The sequence below is a fragment of the Ammodytes marinus genome (genome assembly GCF_949987685.1).
Source record: "Ammodytes marinus genome assembly, chromosome: 6".
NCBI classification, from domain to species: domain Eukaryota; kingdom Metazoa; phylum Chordata; class Actinopteri; order Uranoscopiformes; family Ammodytidae; genus Ammodytes; species Ammodytes marinus.
In genome coordinates, this window is record NC_137235.1 from 2,822,887 (window position 1) to 2,845,386 (window position 22,500).

General features: G+C 38.8%; 1 protein-coding gene across 1 annotated transcript in view; it reads left to right on the plus strand.

The window, feature by feature from the left end:
- The window catches only part of LOC307252239 (lysosomal alpha-mannosidase-like), a gene marked incomplete at its 3' end in the record, with an annotated part of 38,542 nt that overhangs the window by 4,508 nt on the left and 11,534 nt on the right, over nt 1-22,500 (plus strand). The window contains exons 4-6 of the mRNA XM_080029873.1: nt 4,280-4,473; nt 5,581-5,713; nt 6,546-6,691. Coding sequence (XP_079885999.1) covers nt 4,280-4,473; nt 5,581-5,713; nt 6,546-6,691 — 473 coding nt within the window. The remainder of the gene's footprint in view (nt 1-4,279; nt 4,474-5,580; nt 5,714-6,545; nt 6,692-22,500) is intronic.

A 22,500-nucleotide genomic window follows, 5' to 3' on the forward strand; every position in this document is an offset into this window, starting at 1 on the left:
GATAAAGTTAAAAAAAAAATTTTTTTTTTAAATAATGCTGGTCAATGAAGTTACATTGCTTCTGGCGTAGTGGTTAGGTTAGAGCCCCTTCCCCCATATAGTCTCAGTCCTCTTCACAGCAGACCACGGGTTAGAATCCAGCCCGGGTCGTTCTCTGCATGTCATTCCCCCTCTCTGACACATTTCATCTCTGTCTCTACAAACGCTGTCTAGTAAAGTTTAAAGAAATGCCCCAAAAGAAAAATATTTAATTAATCACAGACATTCAACAGACAGTCGCTGGTTAATGAAGGTCCATTTAGAATTGATCTAATGTTTATGTTTATCTTATTCTACTCTATATATTTTTTATTGTTCCTATTATCTGTGGGCACCCAACACTTTTTGAAGTTGTATTGAGTAAGATGCATCAACCAATCCTGTACTATTTCATTCATAATTCCTTAAAGGTGGAGTCAGTGATTCTGCGGAATGATTTGTCAAAATATCTTTTTGGCAAAATCAAGTGAATATCTCCTCACGATCCGCTACCTGTCCGTACTGTGTGTGCGCTGGAAAAAAACAATACAGTGTTAATACACAGCCTAGGCTCTGTAAACGGGCATGTTGTAAGCTACGTTGGGTCCACTTTGTTTACATATCCTTTGATAACATACATTTAGATAATTGTTTTCTTTAGTGCACACACAGTACAGACAGGCAGCGGATTGTGAGGAGATATTCACTGATTCTGACAAAGTGATTTTGACAACAAGTATTCTCTAGAATCGCTGACTCCACCTCTAACCTGAATCAACACTTCTCCTGACCCGACCCTTGGACTTTTCACCCCTCACCCCTCACCCCTCTCAGTGGCTTTAAACCTGCAGTGTGTAGAATTTTGGGTTTTATTTCCTAGCAGATTTTGTAGAAAATAATTATAATATCCATAAGTACGTTTAATTTAGTGCATAATAGCTAAAAAAATGTTTTTAATTATTATTTTTTTCTTAGAAAGGGTCTCATATATGTCCATATTTCTCCATACTTTGGACCAAGGCCTTGCCACCGCCATTTTGGAAGTGTCATAGTTGGAATGTCATCAGGTGCATTGTTTAAAATTTAGAATTGTTCTTGTCCTTGAAGGCCACTGTAGCTTCTGTTATTATTCGAAAGGGGTGGGGTTACCCAGGGAGCGTTGCATTCTAGAACTTTGTAGAACTTACTTGATGATGTCATATTACACACTGCACCTTTAAGTCATTATTTCTATATAATCTATAGGCTATGTGCAATAATTTAACTGTCACAACAAGTCACTGACCATTAGTATTGCATAATTACACTGCTGTTTACTGCATTACACATCAGGGCATTGATTTGTGGCACTGTGTATTGAAAGACAGAGAATTATTTACCCTCCACCCCTCCTTTTAAATTGCATAGCTAAAGTCAACAAGCTAAACACAGGTTAACAGTTTAGTAGTGTCTTATAATATACCACAAGGTATTTTGAATGGGTTATATTATTCTGCAAAGACTCGGCTTCACCAGCAGAGGGCGCTCTAGGCCTTACACTTGGCTAGGGCAGCGGTGGCCAACATTACCTGACTGCAGTACCGTTTTTTCTTTTTGAGCCATGCAAGTTTTTTTTTCAGTTAAAAATAATTCAAAAAAAATATATATATATATATTATTAAACAATTATGCAATAACATTAAAGGTGCAGTGTGTAATATGACATCATCAAGAAAGTTCTACAAAGTTCTAGAATGCAACACTCCCTGGGTAACCCCAACCCTTTCGAATAATAACAGAAGCTACAGTGGCCTTCAAGGACAAGAATAATTCCAAATTTTAAACAATGCACCTGATGACATCCCAACTATGACACTTTCAAGATCGCGGCACTAGGCCTTGGTCCAAAATATGCAGAAATATGGACATATATGAGACCCTTTCTATAAATATAATTCAAAAAAAAATTCAGCTATTATGCACTAAATTAAATGTACTTATGGATATTATAATTACTTTCTACAAAATCTGCTAGGAAATAAAACCCAAAATTCTACACACTGCAGCTTTAAGCGATGCAAATACAATACAGTTTGAGAGCAAAAAACATCTTACATAGAGTAGTGTAGGCCTACATACAAATAAATAATAAATTAATTCCCTATCCTTTTTTTAAAGACCCTGACGTCGCGTTTGGCAGTTATTTTGAATTTTTTAAATAACTGCCGGGAGGGAAAAAAGTCAGTTATTTTCTCTGTGAAATTAAATGAAAGTTTGTTCGCCGCCGATTACATTAACGTTTTGTCAACCGTGCGCTTTGTTACTGACTTTGAATCATAGATAGTATATAAATATTTGAATCTTGGTAGCATAAGAGGGGCTAACTGTTCCGTCAACAGATAGGAGTAATTTATCTCCCGTTGCTAAGTCGCGGTAACTATGGAAGCGTGGAGGACTGAACGGTTGCTGAGGCTAGTAGCGCTGAGGTAGACAATAAATGACAAGCCAAGTGTGTATGCTAGCAAGATGGCATCAATAATAAAAACTGTTTCTATATTTCCACAGGTAAGCTAGTTATATATGACACCCGGTGATATTCACCAGTGGTATGATTAGTGTAGCTTACGTTTACAATAATAGGAAACATTGAAATTGACCGGGTATGTATTGTGTACTTGCCAGTATTTCAAATGTAACGGCACACTTTACTTACACTCGTTTTTGAGATAGAAGCTGAATTAAATTACTATGTTATTAAGGAACACGTAAATGCTGGTGTTAACATTGACAATTTTTAGAATATGTTAAATATCGGCATTTTTAAGCAATATATATGTCGCAGGCCAATAGCAATGACACACACAGCTACATATTAAGCTAATCACGTCCTGTGAGGGGCTAAGACTAGTGTAATAACTGTTAGTAGCTATGTTTAGCTGGGGCATAGCAGTGGTGACAGACTGTTTTGAAGCATGATGAACCGAGTAAATCACTGTAAATGTGTAGAGAGACTGAATAAGACGTGGGTATTGATGAACGGGCTGAGCTAATCCCCGCTAGCATGCTAATGCCCATAGCCGTTGGGTATTTTTTTATTAGCCGTTAAACTGACGTTAGCTTCCGAATGTAGCATTAACAGAACATGTTAAAGTTGCAGTGTGTAATATGACATCATCTAGAAAATTCTAGAATGCAACGCTCCCTGGGTAACCCCACCCCTTTCGAATAATAACAGAAGCTACATTGGCCTTCAAGGACAAGAACAATTCTAAATTCTAAACAATGCACCTGATGACATTCCAAAAACATGGATGCCTCCATAAGACTTACCTGCTCAATGTACAAAATGTCATATTAATATTTGTAATTCTCCGCTCAGGAGGATAATTCAGATTATTGGCAGAGGTGATTTTACACCAATGAGGACATATTTATGAATGAGGATATTGATTTTAGCTAATAAATTACTTAAAAGGTTACACAGTGTTCCTTTAAGGGATTTTCAGATTGTTGACCTCTTAAATCTAGACTTTAATTGTCTAGAGATTATCTAAAAGAGTCTAAACATTCTTTAAAACACAATTTCTGATTTATGTAACCTTTATCTAATTTTTTAAAATACAAAAAAGGGGAGATTGCACTGCTTGGCAAGAAGACCCTCCAACCTGAAAGAGTTGGAGCTCATTGCCAAATATGAATGGGCAAAAATACCAGTGGAGAGATGCAAAAAGCTGGCCGGAAATTATATTATATTTACTATTGAGAAGGGTATGAATAATTGTGGACATGCCACTTTTTGTTAAAATTTAATAAAAGCTGAAAAATATTTTTTCTCCACAATGATGCCTCTTGTACATCGTCTTCTTATCTTTCTCAACTCAACTCAACTCAACTTTATTTATAAAGCCCTTTAAAACAACCACAGCTGAAACAAAGTGCTGTACATAATGCAATTCAGATAAAACAATTTAAACAAATAAAACTAATAAGCACAATGAATAAAATACACCATAGGACACTAAAACAAAATTAAGGTCTCATGCTGGGTTGAAAGCCAAGGAGTAAAAATGGGTTTTAAGACGTGTTTTAAAAATGGGCAGTGAGGGGGCCTGTCTAATATGGAGGGGGAGCTCGGGAGAAGCCTGTGTCATTTCCAATCAAGAAAAAGCTTGCTGGTTTCATAAAAGTAACTTTAAGTCAAAATTTGCCAGGGGTATGTAGTGAAACTTGGAATTCTCCCTTGAATAACTAAACATATTTGATTGGTTTGTGCTTCTTGCAGGGCGCCTTGAGTTTGTGAATGGGGGCTGGTGTATGAGCGATGAAGCCACTACTCACTACAGCGCGGTGATAGACCAGATGACGATGGGCCTCAGGTTCCTGAATGAGACGTTTGGGAGCTGCGGTCGCCCCCGTGTGGCCTGGCACATCGACCCCTTCGGACACGCACGGGAACACGCATCCATGTTCGCACAGGTCGGTTATGTTAAAGGTGCCGCGAGGAACTTTTAAATATCCCTGAAACGGTCTCATTATTCCTCTGATGATCTTAAATGACATGAAACAGCAAACGAGACCATCAGGGCAAAGAATGCTATTTTTTTATATCGTTATTCAATAAACACAAACTGAAAGTTCCTTGGAGCACATTTTTAGAAGAACAGTTTGGATTAGATGATTTTTATTTTTATTTTTTTATGTACCAATCCAAATTCTTAAGTCAGTTTATTTTATCCACATTCCCTGTGTGTGTGTGTGTTTTTTTCTAGATAACGCTTGTTGTCAATTACTTTTTGTCAAAATCTGTGAATATCTCCTCATGATCCTGTGTGTGTGTGTGTGTGTGTGTGTGTGCGGAAAACAAATCCAGTTTTTATACACAGCTTAGGCTAAACACAGAAGGGCCCACCGTAGCTCGCAACATGCCTGTTTACAGAGCCTAGGCTGGGTATTAACACTGGATTTGACATATGCTGTAATTTATCCTGCCATAGCGTTTGTAGCCAAATTAGAGACAAATTCTGACTTCCATTAACTTTTCCCTGTGTGTTTTGTTCCAGTCAGGTCAGTTTTTTTTTTTTTTTTTTTTTTTTTTTTTAACCTTTATTTATACAGGTAAATCCCATTGAGACCGGAGACTCTTTTGCAAGGGAGACCTGTTTTCCTTTCCCACGTTAACTTACCATTCACACACACATTCATACACCGATAGCAGGCTAACTATCGACATTCACAACTATTCATTCATTCAGTTCTCTGCACGTCTTCCCCTCTTTGCCCCATTTCAACTCTCTCCAAATCTGTCTAATAAAGAAAATGCCCCAAAAAATTATCCCTTTAAAAAAAAATAATAATAATAATTTGTGTGTGTGTGTGTGTGTGTGTGTGTGTGTGTGTGTGTGTGTGTGTGTGTGTGTGTGTGTGTGTGTGTGTGTGTGTGTGTGTGTGTGTGTGTGTGTGTGTGTGTGTGTGTGTGTGTGTGTGTGTGTGTGTGTGTGTGTGTGTGTGTGTGTGTGTGTGTGTGTGTGTGTGTGTGTGTGTGTCTGTGTCTGTGTCTGTGTCTGTGTCTGTGTCTTGTACCAGATGGGATATGACGGTTTCTTCTTTGGTCGACTGGACTACCAGGACCGCGCTCGCAGGATGTCTTCCCGGGAACAGGAGCTGCTGTGGAGGGCTTCAGACAGCCTGCCTGCCCCCATGGCCGACCTCTTCACTGGTGACTACACTACCACTCTATATACACACAATACTACTTCACACACACACACACACACACGTCAGAAGGGAAGGTGTGTCTTTGAAGCCATGTCAGAGATGGGGAATGAGACAGCAGCGGAGACACTAAATTATTGACTCAATCATTCCTCATGTAAATGTCATCTTTAACCTTATTATAATATATTCAGCTCTGGAAAAAATGAAGAGACCACTCCAAATGTTAAGTGTCTCTCGTTTTACTATTAAGAGGCATATGTTTGAGTAGAATAAACATTTTGGTTTGATAATATAAATTACTGACAACATTTCTACCAAATTCCAATATTTTTTGTCATTTAGAGCATTTTCAATAAGTAATGTAGAGATGAAGATTTGAGAAAAATCCAGACTGGTCTCTTATTTTTTCCGGAGCTGTATATACACAAAATACTACTTCACACTTCTTCTTTTTTTTTTAAATACTTTATTTTTTTATTTTATTTTTATTTTATTTTTAAAGAACACACGAGACACAACTGTAAAAGGTGAACACAAAAGACAAAATAAAATAAACAAATAACTTGGCGTACTGAACTTTACAGGTTTCTAAGGAAATTTTTTCTTTGTTTATCTACGCTTTGAATGAAACAAATAAGATATATAGGCCTAATATAAAGTGTATATATATATTTGAGATATGATTTATTAATCTACTTTCTTCTAGTTTTTATTATTTTTAATTACATTTTTCACATTTCTTTTCCTGGACATTCTTTCATCGTGCACATTTTTCTTTGTGCATGAGAAGTGCTATATAAATAAAGTTACATTTGATTGTAACTCTTCACCAGGGATCCTTCCCAACGGGTACAACCCTCCTGAGGGCTTCTGCTGGGACCAGTCATGTGACGATCCTCCAATCAGAGACGACCCCGATCTGGAGGACTATAATGTGGACGACGTGGTGAATCGCTTCCTCGCTATCGCCAACAGTCAGGTTAGATTCACACACACACACACACACGCTGCGCACACACTCATACACACACACCGCACACTGCGCACACACACACGCTCACTCACTCACACGCTCACACACTGCACACACACTGCACACACACACACTCACACACTCACTCACTCACTCACTCACTCACTCACTCACTCACTCACTCACTCACTCACTCACTCACTCACTCACTCACTCACTCACTCACTCATGCACACACAGCACACAGCACACAAAGCAGACACACAGCATACACACACTTAATATGCATGATAAAGCGTATACGTGAGTCTTCTTGTGCTTGTGGTCGCTGAAGCCTGTATGTCTTCATTTAGAGATTACCCAGATAACCTGATACAGGATGTGCATTAACACTCGCTCGCTCGCACGCACGCACGCACACACACACACACACACACACACACTCTTACACCTAAACATTCACACCAAGTAAAAATATTGTTTATACACACAACATTTACATTTTAATTAAATTAAAATTCAACGTTAGATTCAGTACAAACTATATTTTAAATTAAATATATTTTCTTTAAGACAAAACTAAAATTAATGTAGTTCATGCAAAAATATTATTTAATTTTGTGCATTTTAAGAACAAGTGTATGTGTCTAAATATAATTTAATTTGCAAAGATCAAAGCTGTAAAGACACAGAACATTATTATTTGTGTAATCTGATTCGAAATATTAGACTGATACACACTAAAGATGCTTAAAATAATACAAATTATAAATCAAAACAGTGAAAACTGGGCTCCAGGTTTTGTCTTTTAATTTTAAGCCTTTATTGTAAGATATAAGAGCAACAATTCATCATATAAAAAAACAGCAATTATATTGTGCCAATAACACAGCTAAATACAACAATTATATATTTGTTCACATCAGACAAAAATCACATTATCTTGAGATTTAAAGCAAAAAAATAATGCAATTTTTTTTTTTTTAAATACAATAAAACAAGACTAAAGTTGGTAGAAAACCACATAATAGACCAGCCCCACCCTATGTGTCGGGGTGCAAAAAAAATAATAATAATGAAATGTACCAACAAACCGGGGGCACTCCTGGTGTTTCATAAACAAACTTCAATTTAAATGATTAATTCACAGGTTTTAACACACTCCCACACAGCCAATTTAATCTCTCTCTACATCTCCCTTGAATCAAATGACTGTATCAAACAAACATTTCAATGGTACCTCAACAAAATAAACACATTTACAGATAAAAAATGAAAGATTATAGGTATGATATCATTACAGTAAATTGAATACAACAAATGTAAAAGTAACAAAGCATAGAGCATGCTTACGAATTATTCCCACTTCTAAAATACACATTAAAGGTGCACTATGCTGTTTCAAGGGAGGGGGATTTGTATATATTCACTCTGCATGTCATTCCCCTCTCTGCCCCATTTCATCTTTGTCTCTACAAACTGTCTAATAAAAGTCATACAAATTACGAATATTTATCTTAAAAAAATCAGCAAAAGATATATATATACACATTTGTTTTGCCAGCAATACAGCCCCATATTAACAAACTCATATACATGGTTGAAAGAGGACTAAACAATGTGATGAGGCAATGTGGCACATTAAAATCAAGCAACTGAAATAATACAAAAATAAAATGGATTAAAATACTCAATAATATATGATAAAAAAAACTGCACTATTTTCAGGATTGATGTGAGAATAACCTTCATCACTGACTCACTGTCTGTCTCACGGACCACGGGTTAGAATCCAGCCCGTGGTCGTTATCTGCATGTTATTCCCCTCTCTGTCCCTTTTCATCTCTGTCTCTACAAACTGTCTAATAAAAAGCATAAAAATTACGAAGAATTATCTTAAAAAATCGTCAAAAAAAATATATATATACACATTTGTATATATTTGTATATATTGCCAGTAATACAGCCATATCAACAAACTCATATACATGGTTGAAAAAGGACTAAAAAATGTCATGAGGCAATGTGGCACATTAAAATCAAGCAACTGAAATAATACAAAAATAAAATGGATTAAAATACTCAATAATATATGATAAAAAAAAACTGCACTATTTTTTGATGTGAGAATAACCTTCATCACTGCCTGACTGTCTGTCTCACAGACCACGGGTTAGAATCCAGCCCGTGGTCGTTATCTGCATGTCATTCCCCTCTCTGCCCGATTTCATCTCTGTCTCTACAAACTATCTAATAAAAAGCAAAAAAAATTAAAATAAAATTATCTTAAAAAAATATATACACCAACAAACTTGTACGGAATCTAAGGGGGAAACTTTTTTTCAGCTTTATCTTGATTTTTGGTTACAATATTTATACTTGATTTTATATATGCTAAATTATTAGTTTCTTTTGAACCGTTTTATTAATTTCCTAAATATTATAAGAATAATAAACAAAAAAATAAAGTTAAGAAAGTGGTCTAATGGTTGAACCAGGACTAAAACATGTAAAGGAGGCAATGAGAGGCAACACAAAAAAATCAAGCAACTGTAATAATACAAAAATAAAATGGATTAAAATACTCAATAATATATGATAAAAAGAAAAAAAAATTATATATTTTTTTCCACAAACTATCTAATAAAAAGAATAACAATTACTAAAAATGTTCTTAAAAAATATGTGTAAACATTTGATTTGCCAGCAATACAGCCATATCAACAAACTCATATACATGGTTGAAAGAGGACTAAACAATGTGATGAGGCAATGTGGCACATTAAAATCAAGCAACTGAAAAAATACAAAAATAAAATGGATTAAAATACTCAATTATATATGATTAAAAAAAAATGTAAATTTTTTATGATTTGAGAAGAATAACCTTCATCACTGCCTGACTGTCTGTCTTAGGGACCACGGGTTAGAATCCAGCCCGTTGTCGTTCTCTGCCCCATTTCATCTCTGTCTCTACAAACTGTCTAATGGAGAATAAAAATGCTGAAAAATTATCTTAAAACAATATTTATACTAACAAACTTGTACAGACTATAAAAGGGGAACACTTTTTTTCATCAGCATTATTTTCTGCAATATTTAAACCTGCTTTTACTTTATACTGAATTATTATGATATGTAAGTTTCTTTAGAACCACTTCCATGTTTAATACATTTTCAAAATGTTATAATAATAATACACAACAAAAAAAAATAAGAAAGTGGTTTACATGGTTGGACCAGGACTAACACATTTCATGAGGCAATGAGGCAAGTAACAATCAAGCAACTGAAATAATACTAAAATAAAATGGATTGAAATACTCAATAATATATGATAAAAAAAAAAAACTGCACTATTTTTTATGTGAGAATAACCTTCATCACTGCCTGACTGTCTGTCTCACAGACCACGGGTTAGAATCCAGCCCGTTGTCGTTCTCTGCATGTCACTCCCCTCTCTGCCCCATTTCAACTCTGTTTCTAACTTCTGTCTAATGAAGAATACAAATGCAGAGAAATTATCTCAAAAAATATATGTATACTAACAAACTTGTACAGAATCTAAGAGGGAAACTTTTTTTCATCAGCATTATTTTTGGTTACAATATTTAAACCCGCTTTTACTTTTTACTCAATTATTATGAAATGTAAGTTTCTTTAGAACCACTTTTTATTAATTGTCTTTAGAACCAAATTTTATTAATTTCCAATTTATAGTAATAATACAAATATATATTTTTTTAAAGTTAAGAAAGTGGTTAACGTGGTTGAACTAGGACTAAACAATTTAAGGAGGCAATGCGAGGCACATACAAATCAAGCAACTGAAATAATAAAAAAATAAAATGGATTAAAATACTCAATAATATGATAAAAAAAGCAATGTTAATATTTTTTTGATGTGAGAATAACCTTCATCACTGCCGGACTGTCTGTCTCTAATTTTTAAGATGACATTTGAACATGTGCATATTAAAGGTATAGTTCAGTATTTTTTGAAGTGTGGTTGAATGCTGTACCTATGCATAGTTATTCTCTTACCTTATGGAGATGGTGATCAGTGCAGTCACTATAAGGAGTTTGGGGGAGACATGGCTGTAGCAGAAGTCAGCATTGTACCGTTGCTGAGGGGGCCAGGGGAAAAATGGCTGCACGAGTTGACGCAGTAATACATGGCCGAACTACGCTTGAAAAAAAAAAGCAAAAAAAAATGCCTGTCTGCCGATGATGTGCAGTCTATCAGTCCGCAAATCAGCCGTGAAAAAATCCTGAATTTAGTGAACAATTGTACGGATATTTAGTTTTTAGGTAATCATTTATATACAAGGCAAACAATTAAAGTTTTTCTGCTGGCCCCTCTACAACAGTACAAGGCTGACTCCTGCTACAGCCAATTCTCCCCAAAACGTTTTAAAATAACTGCGCTGACCACCATCTCCACAAGGTAACACACTAACTATCATAGTACCTCATACAACCTCATACAACCACACTTCAACAATACTGAACTATCCCTTTAAGCCTCTACTCACTTGGTTTTATGTAGGTCGCAATCGCCGCAGTCACACAGAGAACCACCAGCAGAATACTGACCACTACACATCTCACTTTATAGAAGGTGGAGTAGAACCCAAAGGGATCTCTGTACATTAGGAGAGTTTTGGCTGTTGGCAGACACTGGCCGCCTGAGTCCCTAACTGCACACCAATACTCCCCTGTGTCCTCCAGTGAGACATTAAAGATAGTAACCGACCCGTTAGAGGTAATTATTCTGTTCTGATCAAACTCCCTTTGATAAACGACACTGCCGTTTGTTTGTTTCGACTTCATGAACCAATAGAATCTCTTACCTCCACTCAAATCTCCGATACATCTGATAGTGACATTTTCTCCTCCTGAGAAGAGCTCTACATCAGGGGGGCCGAATTTGGGGCACACAAACAGATTCAACATATTCATACTGTAATAGCTTTGACACATGTACAAACCTGAGTCACTTAATGCTAACGATGAAAACACCAGTGACTCATTTTGGAAAACTTCTGGTTCTCCGTGGGCGAAAGGTGATGCCTTCTCCCAGCGTGGCTTGTCATCACCGGAGCCATCGCACTGCAACACGGCCGTCTCTCCCACTGAGCGGTAGATTGTCTCTGTTACAGGGTGACGGCTGAGGAGAGTTCTGGCTGTTGACACACACTGGTAGTCTGAGTCTATAACTGCACACCAATACTCCCCTGTGTCCTCCAGTGAGACATTTAAGATAGTAACCGACTCGCGAGAGGTAATTATTCTGTTCTGATCAAACTCCCTTTGATGAACGACTCTGCCTTGTGTTTGTTTCGACTTCATGAACCAATAGAATCTCTCACCTCCACTCAAATCTCCGATACATCTGATATTGACATTTTCTCCTTCTGAGAAGAGCTTTACATCAGGGGGGCCAAATTCGGGGCACACAAACAGTAACACATCCTTCAAACTGTAATAGCTTTGACACTCGTACCGACCTGAGTCATTTAATGCTAACGATGGAAACACCAGTGACCTGTTATGGAAAACTTCTGGTGCTGTGTGGGATACAAGTGATGGCTTCTTCCAACGTGGCTTGTCACACTGCAACACGGCCGTCTCTCCCACCGAGTGGTAGATTGTAGTCTCTTGTGTAACTACCCGTACAGGTTGACTGCTGACACACTGCTGTTGGTTCATCACAAGACAAGTGAACAGCCCATCGACTGGTGTCGTGATGTTGGACTGACGAGGACCTGATGCTTTTATCACCACTTGAAATCCTCCTTTAACAATGTCCGTCACCGATGTCGAACCGTCACTAAAAACTCTCGTCCATAATGTCTCTAGTCCTCGTATTCTGTCCATGAAATAGCCGAATATATTATCACCATACATGAGCCACTGGATTTCCAGATCGTCAGCTGCTTCCTTACATGGCAGGTCCGCTTTGTTTCCACCTCTCACTGGTTGATCTATTATGTCATTTTTCTCATCTGTCTTACTACAAATAATAATACTGGTGTTTCTCTGGAATGTCACATTGCCATCGGTCCAACACTCCTCTTGGTACAGGCCTGAGTCTGAATGGGTCAGATTGTCGATCCTGTAATGAGTAACTTTGTCCTTATTGTACCTGATGGAAACTCTCAGTCGTTGTTTCAAGCCGTCCGGTAGTGTAGAGTTCTCGGCCGAGGAGTCAGAGGTGTTCCATAGGACAAGCTTCTCCTCTCCAACAGACCTGGAGATCAGGCAGGAGCGGTTGAACTTGTTATCGAGTGTGAAGGTGTAAGAGTCTCCTTTCTTCTTGATGATGATTCGTTCCTTTGAGTGGATGTTGCTGATGAAAGCAAACAGCAGCAAGGCGATGTGTGCGACTGCAGCCATTCTGCTCCGAGGTCTCAGTGTGACTGTCACTCAAACACTGACGCCAACAGCTCCGTGTCAACGCTCTTCAGCAGCTTCTGAGAACCGGAGGTCTCTACGTCATGGAAAACTTTCAAGCACGAGGCTCCTTATCAAGTCATCTGATGCCCTTTACAGAGAATTTAAGATCAACAGATTAGACAAACATATCGAGAGGCAACTTCTGAAAAACATCCTGTGTTGCAGGAAATGATTTGTGCTGCTGATGCAAATCTGTGTGTGGTCGCATTGGCAGGGGAAGTCCAGGTTAAGGTGACAGATTATCTGAGAAGGGGGGGGGGGAGGGGGGAGATGTACTTATAATGTATTATGTGTTTGCCTCTCTTTATATTTTCACCTCAAATTGTCTTACTTTACTTTAAATGTGTTTATGTCTTTTTTGTCTGTATTTGTCATTTTGCAGAGGGTACATGGAAATAAATTCAAATGACCACCATTCAGGGGGGTCAGCCATAGTACAGCGCCCCTGGAGCAGTTTGGGGTTAAGTGTCTTGCCCAAGGACACAATGGTAGAGATGGTGGGCACCGTAGATTTAATAGCAGCCACCACTATAATACCTAAGTACAAGTGTTTTTTATTATTTTTTCTATTTATTTTAAGTTGTCATTATGGGGTATTGTGTGTAGAATTTTGACAAAAAAAATATAATTTAATCCAGTTTAAATCAAGAGAAAGCAGATTTTCAACGATAGATTTAATTTAATTTAGTTATGGACAAGACTTCAAGAGAAAATGCTCAAATTATTCTCTTCCGCAGGCAGGCAGGCAGACAGACAGACAGACATACAGACAGGCAGACAGACAGACAGACAGACATACATACATACAGACAGACAGACAGACAGACATTATATTCCAGCTCTAAATAAGATCAGATTGCCCCTTCAAAAGATGAAACATTTTGCAAATTGTACTTCCGCTACGCTGCGTTATCTTCCTTACTGTGACTCTGACTTGTGCTTAAAGGTGCTCTGATAGGCCTTTCACACCAAAAATAACCATGAGCCAGTTCCGGGCTGGTGCTGGGGCCAGTTCAAAACTGGTTACAGCTTTATACCAGTTATGAACCGGTTGGTTTCACAACGACCAGAGCCAGCCATGGAGCCGGCAAGAGAGCAACGTCATGACGTCACTGTAAACGTCTGTGTACGTCGCCCGACGCCGCTGCTCTTGTGGCTAATGCTAAAGCTACCGCTAGCTTTAAGCACAACAACAGCGGCGAATACGTCTTATTTTTCCACGTGTTGGCTCTCACTTTGTCTGTGTGTGTGTGTGTGTGTGTGTCTCCGTTCGTCGCGCTGCTCGGCTCAGTGGGCTCTGTGTTTATATGTCCTGTTACTTCAAAATAAAAGCCAACTCACGTTTGTCCAGTGAAATGCTAATGTGAAGCCAGTGAAATGCTTTTAATGTGAAGCCGCAGCCTTAATGCTCTATTTGTTTAACAGTAACTTAACTGCTGAGCGCTGATCTAAAGATAATGTTTTTTAATATAGAAAGCCGTGTCTCTGGCATTACCGGTGGTGACACAAGTTTATTTTGCTAAAAAAAAAAACGGCACATTGTCCGCATTGTCCCGCACAAACGTATTCTTTGTCCCACATCTGGTGAATTGGGATCTGGTCACCCTACTTTGCAAACAGGACCCATACAGCGTATTTTCGCCGGTCAATTTCATCGCTACGTTCGGTAATTATGTTATGTTTATGTCTCGTAGTAGCGGTGTTTTTAAATATGGCGGGCATGAGGTTTGAGTTGGTCTGGTTGGTCAGGATAATCCCTCCCCCGGTTGGTGGCGCAGGCAGTTCTTACCTCAAGCCCAGGGTTTGAGTTAAACCGGTTTTTACAGCCCGGAGCCGGTTCTCTGGCGTTGTGAAACCAAAACACTGGCTCTAGCTCCAAACTCGCCCAGAACTAGTGCCGATTTTGTGTGAAGGCCTATGAGGGTCTCACAGATTGTGTTCATTCTTGCGCCCCCTTTGGACAAAAGCGGTAGTATTTTTAACACGCCAGCTGTTGTTCATGGGTGAGCGTTTACCCATGACAAAGGCATTGAGAAAAACTATATGAAAATAGCATTCTTTGCACTGATGGTCTTGTTTGCTGTTACATGTCATTTATGATCATCAGAGGAAAAATTTGACTGTTTCAGAAATGTTAAAAAGTTCCTCGTAGCACCTTTAATGTTACCTGGTGAACTAACTGTGTGGCCCTCTTTATACTTTCTAAACACTTGGCAACAGTTTCAAGCAATACATAATTGAATTGCTTTACGGGCGGCTGTGGTGAAGTGTGTAGGTTGGTCGTCCACTGGGTTACAGGGTCGGTGGTTCGATCCCCCGTCTACCCGCCACATGTCCAAGTGTCCCTGGGCAAAGAGACACTGAACCCTAAATGTCTCCTGATAGTTAGCTTGCGCCCTGCGCGGTAGCTGCTGCTGCTATCGGTGTATGAATGTGTGTGTGAATGGGTGAATGTGCACAAAACAATGTAAAGCGCTTTGAGTCTGTGAAAAAAACAGGGAAAAGCGCTATATAAGTGGTGGAGTCCATTTACCATTTACCATTTATTCAACCAGATACAGTCACAAAGCAATAACAAAAACATCAACTGGAAATAATAAAAATAGTCCCAACAAATGCAATACACACACACACACACACACACTGTTATGTATTGTCTCTAACAGCTCAATAGCAAGAGTCCCACATAGATTTAGAGACTCTTGTTATCCGACTGTGGCAGAATGCATTAACTGAATGATCCCAAATCTGTCTCATGATACGATAAGCACGGCACAATATAGAGGACATTAAGATTGTGTATCTGTCACCCTGTCTGTGTGTATTTTTTGTGTGATTGTGTGTCTGTGTGTGTCTGTGAGTGTGTGTAATTGGCAAACGTTCACTCACTTGGAGGCGAGTGTCTGTTGAAGTTTAAAACTATTGGATCTGCCCAGTGCCACTCTGGATCTGCCAACCAATCGCATAACGTTTGGTTATAAAATGCAAATGCAGTCAGAGGAAGTTTGCTTAGATTGAACTGATAGAGGTAATACACCCATGACATCCTGTGTTCTATTAAGTTCAGCCTGTGGTTAGCAGCCTTCTCTGAAATCATGAGGGTTTTTTTGTTTTTTTGTCAAAGATAATTTTTTTGGGCATGTTCAAGCTTTATTAGACAGTACAGAGTTGAGATGGAGAGAGAGAGGGAGAGAGAGAGAGAGAGGGAGAGAGAGAGAGAGAGAGAGAGATGACCTGCAGTAAAGGTCCACGGGTCGGATTTGAACCCGCGACCACTGCAACGAAGGCCGGAGCCGATATAGCACCCGAAATCATGAGTCTTTAATATTTTGCTTTAAGAAACATTTTTCAAAAACTGAATTAAGGCTCAATGTTTGTCACAGCAGACCTGGGTTCTATTCCGACCCGGGCCGTTCACTGCATGATTTACCCCTCCCTCTCCCGATGTCCACACTATGGCTGTGTTCGAAAAAAGCCCTACTAAGTGTGTGTGTGTGTGTGTGTGTGTGTGTGTGTGTGTGTGTGTGTGTGTGTGAGAGACTGTGAGTGTGTGTGTGTGTGCATGTGAACATAGAACACACACACACACACACACACACACACACGCACACACACACTTAATATGCATGATAACGCCTATATGTGAGTGTGGTTGTGGTAACTGAAGCCTGCATGTCTTAATTTAGAGATTATCCAGATAACCTGATACAGGATGTGAATGAACACACACTCACTCACTCACTCACTCACTCACTCACTCACTCACTCACTCACACTCACACTCACAACTTGTGCACCTCATGGTGTAGTGGTTACTAGAGCCCCCCATAGAGTCTCAGTCCTCTTCACAGCAGACCCGGGTTAGAATCCAGCCCGTGGTCGTTCTCTGCATGTCATTCCCCTCTCTGACCCATTTCACAGCTGTCTCTCTAAACTATAAATACCACAATATATAAATAAGGCGTACAAAATGCTGCGGCCTCTCGATTGAGATACAGGCTTGGTGTGTGTGTGTGTGTGTGTGTGTGTGTAAACTCGTGTTTGTGTGTGTGTGTGTGTATGTAAACTCGTGTGTGTGTGCGGGCCCTTCTAGGCAAGTTATCCAGGTCTCAGTGGCCCTTATTTATCAACCTTTCGTTGACCAGAAATATGGGTGTACGCACATTTCCACGCAAATCTCGGCATTTATCAATATGGTCGTGAGGGTAGGATGCGCTCAAATCCCACGCCAGCTCTCAGCTCGTGTACGCAAGTTTGTAAACAGCATGGACTCGCAGTGCAGGCTGTGCCGGGTAGCCGATGACTTTGTTGGACAATTGTTAGAAGATAATACAAATGCAGTGTTTGCTCAGACCGAAATAAATATATTAATCACTTAAAATTGTGCAGCTTATGTAGTAGGAGAGCTGATTCAATAGTGCGCACACCGGCCACTTAGGAGCCCTGCATGGGACTGCGTAAGGGCAGTTGTCTCCGACTTGGAGCAGCTGGGGGGACACTGAGGCACGAGGGCTGCATTCATTCATTGACTGATACACACTAAAGCTGCTTAAATTAATATGAATTATGAATCAAAACAGTGAAAACTGGGCTCCAGGTTTCGTCTTTAATTTTAAGCCTTTATTGTAAGATATAAGAGAGACAATTCATCATTTAAAAAACAGCAATTATATTGCGCCAGTAACACAGCTAAATACAACAATTGTATATTTGTTCAAAAAAAATCACATCAGACAAAAATCACATTATCTTGAGATTTAAAGCAACAAAATAATGCAATTTTGTTTTTGTAAATTACAATAAAACAAGACTAAAATAAGTATAAAACCACATACTAGACCAGCCCCACCCTATTTGTCGGGGTGCTAAAAAAATAAAAGAAAACAAAGTCCGGCCTGTGGTCGTTCTCTACATGTCATTCCCCTCTCTGCCCCATTTCATCTCTGTCTCTACACACTGTCTAATAAAGCATCAATATACGGAAAATTATCTTTGAAAAAATAAGCAAAAAAACAATATGTATATTTGTTTTGGCAGCGATACAGCAAATTCAACAGATTCATATTCTTTGACTCTCAAATGAAGATTTTTGGGGAACAGGTGTAGCAGAATTATATCTATTTTTTTTTTCAAAATAAAGTCAAGTGGTATGTGCAAAAAAAAAAAAAAAATTGTGAAATGTACCAACAAACGGGAAAGGGGGGGCGGGGGGGGGAGATGCTCATTGTGTATTGGTTAGAGCTCTGTCTCTACAAACTGTCTAATAAAATGCATAAAAATTCCGAAAAATGATCTTAAAAATATATATACACCAACAAACTTGTACAGAATCTAAGGGGGAAACTTTTTTTCATTAACATTATTTTCTACAATAATTAAACCCGCTTTTACTTTATACTAAATTATTTTGAGAGGTAAGTTTTTTTTAAAACCACTTCCACGGTTTATTAATTTCCTAAATGGTATAAGAATGATAAACTGAAAACATAAAAATAATATAAAATATTGAAATAAAAATAAACCTAATTTATACAGTTATTTTTCAAACAATATACTTTGATTTTTCATAAACAAACTTAAATTTAAATTATTAATTCACAGGTTTTAACACACTCCCCACACAGCCAATTTAATCTCTCTCTACATCTCCCTTGAATCATATGGCTGTATCAAACAAACATTTCAATGGTACCTCAACAACATAAACACATTAACAGATAAAAAATGAAAGATTATAGGTATGATATCATTACAGTAAATTGAATATTTAAAAAAAAAGTAACATAGAACATGCTTACAACATATTCCCACTTCTAAAATACACATTAAAGGTGCACTATGCTGTTTCAAGGGAGAGGGATTTGTATATATTCACTCTGCATGTCATTCCCCTCTCTGCCCCATTTCATCTTTGTCTCTACAAACTGTCTAATAAAAAGCATAAAAATTACGAATATTTATCTTAAAAAAATCAGCAAAAAAAATATATATACACATTTGTTTTGCCAGCACTACAGCCATATCAACAAACTCATATACATGGTTGAAAGAGGACTAAACAATGTGATGAGGCAATGTGGCACATTAAAATCAAGCAACTGAAATAATACAAAAATAAAATGGATTAAAATACTCAATAATATATGATAAAAAAAAACTGCACTATTTTTTTATGTGAGACTAACCTTCATCACTGACTGACTGTCTGTCTCAAGGACCACGGGTTAGAATCCAGCCCGTGGTCGTTCTCTGCTTGTCATTACCCCTCTCTGCCCCATTTCAACTCTGTCTCTACAAGCTGTCAAATAAAAAGCATAAAAATGCCGAAAAAGTATCTTAAAAAAATATGTACACCAACAAACTTGTACGGAATCTGAGGGGAAAACTTTTTTTCATCAGCGTATCTTGATTTATGGTTACAATAATTATACCTGATTTTATATATACTAAATTATTAGTTTCTTTTGAACCACTTCCACGTTTTATTAATTTCCAAAATGTTATAAGAATAATAAACAAAAAAATAAAGTTAAGAAAGTGGTTTACGTGGTTGAACCAGGACTAAAACATTTAAAGGGGGCAATGAGAGGCAACACAAAAAAATCAAGCAACTGAAATAATTTAAAAATAATTGATAGATTAAAATACTCACTAATATATAAAAATAAATGTTAATATTTTTTTGATGTGAGAATAACCTTCATCACTGCCTGACTGTCTGCCTCTTATTTTTAAGATGACATTTGAACATGTGCATATTAAAGGTATAGTTCAGTATTTATGAAGTGTGGTTGAATGCTGTACTTATGCATAGTTATTCTCTTACCTTATGGTGATCAGTGCAGTCTCTATAAGGAGTTTGGGGGAGACGTGGCTGTAGCAGAAGTCAGCATTGTACCGTTGCAGAGGGGGCCAGGGGAAAAACGGCTGCACGAGTTGACACAGTAATACATGGCCGAACTACGCTTGAAAAAAAAGTCCAAAATCTGCCGATCCAGTGCAGCCTATCAGTCCGCAAATCAGCAGTGAAAAAATCCTGAATTTAGTGAAAAATGTATCGGATATTTAGTTTTTAGGTAATCATTTATATACATGGCCAAAAAAAACATCTGCAACAGTACAAGGCTGACTTCTGCCACAGCCAATTCTCCCCAAAACGTTTTAAAATAACTGCGCTGATTGCCATCTCTATGAGGTAACACACTAACTACCATAGTACCTCATACAACCCCACTTCAACAATACTGAACGATCCCTTTAAGCCTCTACTCAGTTGGTCTTATAGTTCACAATCGCCACAATGACACAGAGACCCCCTAGCAGAATACTGACCACTATGCATCTCGCTGAGTAGAAGGTGGAGTAAACCCCAAAGGGATCTCTGTACATCAGGAGAGTTTTGGCTGTTGACAGGCACTGGTAGTCTGAGTCCCTGACTGCTGCACACCAATACTCCCCTGTGTCCTCCAGTGAGACATTTAAGATAGTAACCGACCCATTAGAGGCATACCAGCCAGAGGTAACTATTCTGTTCTAATCAAACTCCCCTTGATGAACGACTCTGCCTTTTGTTTGTTTTGACTTCATGAACCAATGGAATCTCTCACCTCCACTCAAATCTCCGATACATCTGATAGTGACATTTTCTCCTCCTGAGAAGAGCTCTACATCAGGGGGGCCAAATTTGGGGCACACGAACAGATCAAACTGATTCCAACTGTAATAGCTTTGACAGTCGTACAAACCTGAGTCACTTAATGCTAACGATGAAAACACCAGTGACTCGTTTTGCAAAACTTCTGCTTCTTGGGAAAAAAAAGTTCTCTTCTCCCAACGTGGCTCGTCATCACCGGAGCCATCGCACGGCAACACGGCCGTCTCTCCCACCGAGCGGTAAATTGTCTCTTGTGGTATGTCTACATACACAGGTTGACTGCTGACACACTGCTGTTGGTTCATCACAAGACAAGTGAACAGCCCATCGACTGGTGTCGTGATGTTGGACTGACGAGGACCTGATGCTTTTATCACCACTTGAAATCCTCCTTTAACAATGTCCGTCACCGATGTCGTACCGTCACTAAACACTCTCGTCCATAATCTCTCTGACCTTTTGTCCACATTACGATAGTATACCCTATCGTACATGAGCCACTGGATTTCCAGATCGTCAGCCGCTTCCTCACATGGCAGGTCCTCTGTGTCTCCACCTCCCACTGGGAATTCTTTTCTCTCATCTATCCGACTACAAATAATAATCCTGATGTTTCTCTCCAATGTCACATTGCCATCGGTCCAGCACTGCTCTTGGTACAGACCTGAGTCTGAATGGGTCAGATTGTCGATCCTGTAATGAGTAACTTTGTCCTTATTGTAACTGATGGAAACTGTCAGTCGTTGTTTCAAGCCGTCCGGTAGTGCAGAGTTCTCAGACGAGGAGTCAGAGGTGTTCCATAGGACAAGCTTCTCCTCTCCAACAGACCTGGAGATCAGGCAGGAGGAGTCAAAGGGACTGAAGGTGTGATAGTCTCCTTTCTCCTTGATGATGATCTTTTCTTCTGAGTGAATGTTGTTGATGAAAGCAAACAGCAGCAAGACGAGGTGTGCGACTGCAGCCATTCTGCTCCGAGGTCTCAGTGTGACTGTCACTCAAACACTGACGCCAACAGCTCCGTGTCAACGCTCTTCAGCAGCTTCTGAGAACCGGAGGTCTCTACGTCATGGAAAACTTTCAAGCACAAGGCTCTTTATCAAGTCATCGTATGTCCTTTACAGAGAATTTCAGATCAATAGATTAGACAAACATACCGTGAGGCAACTTCTCAAGAACATCCTGAGTTGTTATCTTGAGTTTACGAGCACAGGAAATATTGAAATATTGGAAATTATTGCTGCTGATGCAAATCTGTGTGTGGTCACATTAGCAGGGGAAGTCCAGGTTGAAGTGACAGATAAACTGACCGAGGGGGGAGATGTAACTTATCATTTATTATTTGTATGTCTCTTTTTATATTTTCACCTCAAATTGTCTTACTTTACTTTATTTGTCAATTTACACAGGGTACATCGAAATTTGCTCTTTGCGTATCCCCTCTCAAGTGACCACACTCCAGAGGGGGTCAGAGCACAGGGTCAGCTGTAGTACAGCGCCCCTGGAGCAGTTTGGTGTTCAGTGTCTTGCTCAAGGACACAGTCAGTTCTCCCTCCCTCTCTGTCTGTCTGTCTGTCTGTCTGTCTGTCTGTCTGTCTGTCTCTCTCTCTCTCCCTCTCTCTCTCTCAAATTCAAAAAAAATTGTACTGGCACATGATAGACAGTATAGCCAAAGCTTGAGGCCTAAAGATATTACTAATGATGA